Here is a 6,439-nt window from a genome sequence, read left to right on the forward strand (position 1 = left end):
CCTGGATGCCACCCTGTGCCACATGCTGTAGGTGTGCCTGCTTGAGCAGGAAGGTTGGACTAGATGATCTGTAGAGGTCCCTTCCAACCTTAAATATTCTGTGAMTCTGTGAATCTGTGGGACACAACTGCTTAATCCTCCAGTCAGCCATGGCGTCTGAGGAGCGCTGCAGAGGACAACCTGTGTCAGCATCTGCCTCCCCTCCGCAGCCTGCCTTTTCTGACCCGTGTGCTGGAAAGTTCAGGCTCATGCAACACTGCAGATAACGTCTGCAGAGTCCCAGCGTGCACATGTCAGCCCAAACRCTGCCCATCTCAATAAGCTGATGGTTCATAGAAATCTACCTTGTGGGGCATGCTCATAATTTTTGACAAGGGGGTTTACTTAATGCTGCTTGTACAAGGAGGCAGCTTAAACTCAATACTCCTGTTTATCTTTGGACTTTGAACCTTGATTTCTTGAGCCTCTCCTTAAATGTACATAGGCATAACTTTTCAGTCAAGGAATATGCATAAAGTTATATGGTGCTATGAATAAGTTATTTGCTCAAGCTGTTGCTCTAATACTCTGACATGAAGTGTGAGCTGTCAGGAGAAAACGGGAATAATGCTGTGAAAATCAACGAGCGCTCAAAGGTCTGTCCTAACACTACTTCACACCAGCATTTTGGTTACAAACTGCATTTTGTGTTTCTGCGCAAGGCTTGATGATCAAGTAAGATTGAATCATCCTGTAAATAACATACAAACATGCTCTCACATACTGACTATTTTAATTTTTAAGACTATCAGAGCACTGCCATTGATTACACAAACAGAGCAAAATAGTTTTACTTAAGCAGAACTGTAGTGCAATGATGTTTGTATTGCACTGAAAGCAAAAGTAATATTTCTGACATTGGTAACATTTGGTAACAGAAATTCTGTTGGCAAATGAGTGTTTGTGAGGACCTCTTTCATTAAGTTTGGGTTATGAATTCCAGTAGTGTGGTGAATAAGTAGAGCTTATAGAATAAGTAGAACCTCTTTAATGTTTAGGGAACCCTCTAGGATGTCATTGTAAGGAAATTTTCTGTATTTGCATCAGATTATTCTGAAGTTGTGGTATTGCTGGAATACTTTTAGTTGCTGTGTCAGCGGTGTGAAGATGAGGCTGCTTGCTGGGAGCACCTCTGCATTAACCTTGCCTCAGATAGCAAACCCTTCTGGGTTTGGCAAGACACCAAATCTCTCCTGTTTCCTCCTACCATGACCAGGGTATGAGAACAGACTAGAGCATTGCTTGCAGTGCTGAATTTTGGTTTGCCAAAGGCATTTGGCCCATGGAGGATGCTGGTTTGAGGAATCAACAGGTTCAGCATGGAAATGAAGCGGAGTCACGTCAAGCGCCGCTGGCACTTCTGCAGCCCTTAAGTAGAGCCTGGCACAGCTGGTTGGAAGAAATTTGTTGATTAGACAGCACGTGAAACACAGCGATTTGGCAGGACTGGCAGCACCTTGCTGCTTCACTTGTAAGAGGTGATATTGCTGAGAGAGGAGCAGAACCACCACCACAGCACCATGCAAAATGCCATAAAGCTGYAGGACTCTAGAGCCTGCTCTGCACAGGCACGTGTGGTTTGGAAAGCTGCTGATTGCCTTTTGTGTCCCCAAAACCAAAGCTCTGCCTGTATAGACGGTGTCCTGTCCCTGGCAGAGCCCCAGACGAGCAGGAACGTGTGCCTAGGGAAATGTGTGAACAGGGCAAGCTTGTCGTCCTGTGTCCCCAGCCTGCCTAGAGAGCCTCCAGCAATCTGAGCCTCCAGGAGTCCCTGGCAGAAGAATAGCATCTTCATTTGGTTATTAGTCCATGACATTTTTTTTTGTCCCATATATTTCTTCATTTGCTTTTTGTACCTATGTAAATTGCTATCAGCATCCTGCAGCAAGGAGTCCCATAGTTTATTACACAACACTTTTTATTTGGTTCAAATCCTTTTGATTAGTTCTGATTGATGCCCCATATTTCCTGAATTTATCATCTGTAAGTTACTTCTGATTATATAAACCATATCCTATGGTCCATGTCTCTTTTCCCACCTGGAGAATCCTAGTCTGCTTATTAGTTCATCACAGAAAAGCTACTAYTGTTCCCTGAACCGTCGGCAGCTTGTTACAGCTTTCAGAGAGGGAAGAATCAAGCTGAAGTATGCAGTAAGTAATGCCATTTGCATCAACAGCAACACTCTCCTGCTGGTGCCACCTGTGCCACAGAAAAGGGGAAGGCTTTTCCTCAAAGGTCCCCAGGAGGCCACTTTGGGAGAAAGGCTTCTTTGTGAGAGGAGTTTGTGGTCTGACCCAAATGGCAGGTTCTATATTATTTTCCAGGGCTGGACTCGGAGGTCCCAGCTAGGACTGAGGCCTTGTTTATTGACTGGCTCATGACAGCTTTTAACCAYTTGGAGGTTATTCCTTCAGCTCCTGAGCCTCAGATGACATCCTGGAGGTGTACATCTACATACAGCCTTTCCCACAGAGCTCTCATAGATGCAGGGCACTTATGWGAAGGCTGGCAATAGGAACTGAGTTGTGTGCAGAGAATTAAGAAGGGGGGATTGTGAAAAGGGGTGCTGAGGGGTGCAAAGGGATGCAGAGCAGGCTGGAGCCAGGATGTCAAGCTCTGGGCACGCTGCAGTCCCTGGGATCTCCTGCTTTTGGACCTGGTAAATGGAGAAGTCCAGTGTCTGCAGTAGGAGGCTGGGGCCAATGACTGAGCTAAGGCTTGGCTGACCTCCTGGTATGCATCTGTGCTCTTGTTTCTAGTTTATGGCTCTAGGTATGTGTAGCCCAACAGTTCTTTTGATCCAACAGCCGAATAATGTAATTTGTAAACTAGATAAATCCAGAATCTAGATCTTTCATGAAAAAGATCAACTATGGGAATGTCTTCTGTGGAAAATGACCAGAAGAGCTAAGACAGACAGGCAGTCCAGACACAACCTGTACTGCAGCAGTTCAAGATCCTGCAGTGCTAATGCAGGAAGCATTCCAGATGGTTTTCCTGGGATCGGACCCTGAAGGAGCCAGAGTGCCTTGGGGAGCTGCCACAGAGCTTGGTCCAACTGCTGCATTTTCATTGCTAGCAGGAGGCAGCAGCCACTGCGGGGACGCCGTGCTCTGCAGACACAGCTASTGCTCTGACACCAGCAGCCTGGGATTTGCTTTCAGCATCAAAACAGGTCATAATTAAGGCTTCTCTTCGTTATATACCAAATGGTTTTTGGCCTGTTCCCAAACCTTGCGTATCCGTACAAAGGAGAGGAAGTGGAATGCAGGAAGTGTCCGGGACACGGTGTCTGCAGTGAGTAAGACAGAGGAAATACACAGGTCTTTATTTTTTGCTGTTCCACACCTCTGAAAGAGGTAGTCAGTTAGTGCTATCAGGTTTTCAGGGTTTGCCTTCAACTGATGGGTTTACAAAATGATGCAGGGAGGTGAGTGTGCTCTGTAGGAACCAGAAACATCAATTGTTCATTGGGAATATGCAAGGAGATGGACCATTTTTTAACCTGTCAGAGAAAAATACAGTATTTCAAGTGTTGTGTCATTAATCAAACAGAAATCTGAGGTGTTGTAAAAGATACCTCTCAGCAATGGCAACTGAAGTTTTTGCTTTGTTATCAGGGAATGACATACCTATACTGAAGCTGCCCATGTCTTCCTCCTTTTTCTGCATGTAAGGAGGGGAGTGGAGAGCTCTGAAATTTCTTACAGGAAGACATGCCACGCATACATTGCAGATACATATACCCTGATTTCCATCCTACTGGGCACAGACTTTCTATCCATTCCTTTTCTCGCTTCCAGTGTCCAACAAGCACCATTTTATGGACAGCAACTTGCTCTACCAGTGCAGAATGAATTTCCGGCGGCGGCGGCGATTAATGGAGCTGCTCACGGAGAAATCGCGCTTGGGGCCAGAGAGCCATGACAGCCCCTTTTGCCTCCGCAAGCAGAACCATGACAACAGAAAACACACCAGTTTTCTCTCAGGTGACTCCTTSGCTGTTTCAATGTCTGTAGAGTGACTCCACGTGATGTTAAACACCCTTTAGCATCCTTATCTTGCAAGGTTTTCAGTGTTTACATGCAGGAAGCAGCACAGCCTATCATGTATCTTACTCARTTCCTTGAGGTTGCCCATCCAGTTGACTTATCTAATCATCTGTGTGATGTTTCTATTCCTGTACCAATAATGTTTTGGTTGTGTGGGTTCTCCCATCAAAAAGTCGTATCCATGAATAAACAAAACTGGGTGTAATCCCCCCAAGCTCCAAGTAATTTGCCATATACTCAAGGTTGTGTTTGAAGAAGAGCCAACATGAGGGACAGGGGTTCTGCAGTGTTTACTGAATGGCAATATCTAGCAAGAACTGAAAGAATAAATGGAAGGGAACCAGAAGGAAAACTGGAAGAATTTATTTCCGTATCTGGAAATGTCTCCTAGAGGATATCAAGCATAATGAGAGCAGTGGAGCTGTGGGGTGGGCTGCACTACTAGCTTTCCATGCAGGGATTCTTCTCACTGCAGGGAATACGCTAACCCCTTTCTGGTATTACCAATGAGGGCTTGGCTTATTGTTGCTATTTTAAAGAAACCAGGCAAATCCCTAATTCTCTCTGTCTTTTCTGTCTGCTTGCAGTGAGTCCCACCAAGGAGATAAAGATCGTGTCGGCAGTGAGGAGGAGCAGCATGAGCAGCTGCGGCAGCAGCGGCTACTTCAGCAGCAGCCCAACGCTCAGCAGCAGCCCCCCAGTTCTSTGCAACCCCAAGTCCGGTAAGCACCAGCACCAGCCGTGCACAGGAGACGGAGCACAGACCTCCTTTTGGGGAGAAGGTGATGCGGAGGATTCCTAGCACTGCGWATAAGTTTATCACTTCAAGGATATATTAAAAATTCACAGAGTCATGGATTTTTTAAGGCCAGAGGGGCCTRTTATGATAATCTTGCCTGATGTCTTGCCAAACACAAACCAGAGACTCGCCTCCAGTAATCTCTGCATCAAGGCCATGACTGCGGTTTTATCTCATAGGAGGACATACACTCAGAGATCCAGATTTGCCTGTTCACTGCCAAGCACCAAACACATTCAGATCTCCTCCTGGACACATTCCTATGGTGTAAGTCAGAGGAGCCTTTAACTATCCCGTGGCCACTGGATTTGCTAAGAAGTAGCACAACTCAAACAGCAGCATCTAAGAAAAGAGGAAGCATCATTTGAGCCTGTCAGAGGCAATTCTAACATTTTAGTTTGTTTAGGTCTTATAAAAGTCTGTAAGGAAGGCAGAAGTCTTGTTGAAGCTTATTTTCCTTTTGAAAGGATTTCCTATCCCACACCGGAAGGTTAAACACACCCATTCTTAGACAGTTCAGTTAAAATTGCTTCTGATTGTATATCTGTGAGGGGGAAAATAAACTAGGGTGAATATTGTTTCAGCCACTTTGTTTCCCTCAGAAACAGCCTCGAATTTCTAAGTAAATTATGCCCTGCTCTTTGTGGTCCTTATTTTTTCAAACATAGTAGTCTTCTATGAGGCATCCACAGGGCTGCTGGGGGCACAGAGAGGCTCGGTGCTGCTTCTGGCCAGTGGTAGGGACAAGGCCGTGTACTCAGCTTTCCAAGGGATGCTTACATTTAAAGCAGTGACTAGTGATGTGGGCAGAATGGCTACCAGAAAAAGAGAAATTGGGACCCTTCCTTTCTTTCTGTCATTAGCCCATATCCATCTGTCTCATGTGGCTTTGGTGGGAATCCAGTAGGAAGGTCTAGACCATTTGAGAGCCGCTGTGTGATGGCATGACTAGGTCCATAACGCRGACAGCGGCCTTGCTGTCCCCCTGGGAACGCCACCCGGCCGGCTGGACGCGACGCGCTCTGCGCGAGCGGCTGCGCCGCGTCCGGCTCCCCCTGCCTGCCCCTGTTTGCCGAGTGCCGTCATGTGAGGCTTTGGAAGGGTAACTCTCAGGTATTCCCCCCAGAAACTCTCTGGTAGGGTTGGTGTGGAGCCAACCTAGACCAAGAGCACTTTGGCCCCAGTACATCATTAACTGTACCCCAGAAAAGTTGCTGTGACAGATGAAGGAGCATTTGTGTGGTGTCCATAGATGCTGGTGTTATCTTAAGCATGCCTGCTATTCCATTCATTTATGGCTCTGATTGTGCATGAGCTGTCACCCAGGAGCAGTGAGACCAAGTTTATTTTAATGCAGACGATTATACAGCACTGGATGAGAAAAAATAGGCTGATGCTGCCCTTGCACAAAATATTTCTTCTTCTTTCTCTTTCCTCCCTTTTCCTTTTCCTTTCTTTTTCTTTTTCTTTTTCTTTTTCTTTTTCTTTTTCTTTTTCTTTTTCTTTTTCTTTTTCTTTTTCTTTTTCTTTTTCTTTTTCTTTTTCT

General features: G+C 45.8%; 1 protein-coding gene across 1 annotated transcript in view; it reads left to right on the forward strand.

Annotated features, from left to right (window-relative positions):
- DEPTOR (DEP domain containing MTOR interacting protein) overlaps positions 1-6,439 on the forward strand; it is a 65,896-nt gene that overhangs the window by 40,816 nt on the left and 18,641 nt on the right. The window contains exons 5-6 of the mRNA XM_026040734.1: positions 3,846-4,031; positions 4,682-4,816. Of these exons, the coding sequence (XP_025896519.1) occupies positions 3,846-4,031; positions 4,682-4,816 (321 nt within the window). The remainder of the gene's footprint in view (positions 1-3,845; positions 4,032-4,681; positions 4,817-6,439) is intronic.

The sequence above is a fragment of the Nothoprocta perdicaria genome, unplaced genomic scaffold, assembly GCF_003342845.1.
Source record: "Nothoprocta perdicaria isolate Ctin4 unplaced genomic scaffold, notPer1 scaffold_263, whole genome shotgun sequence".
Classification (NCBI taxonomy): Eukaryota; Metazoa; Chordata; class Aves; order Tinamiformes; family Tinamidae; genus Nothoprocta; species Nothoprocta perdicaria.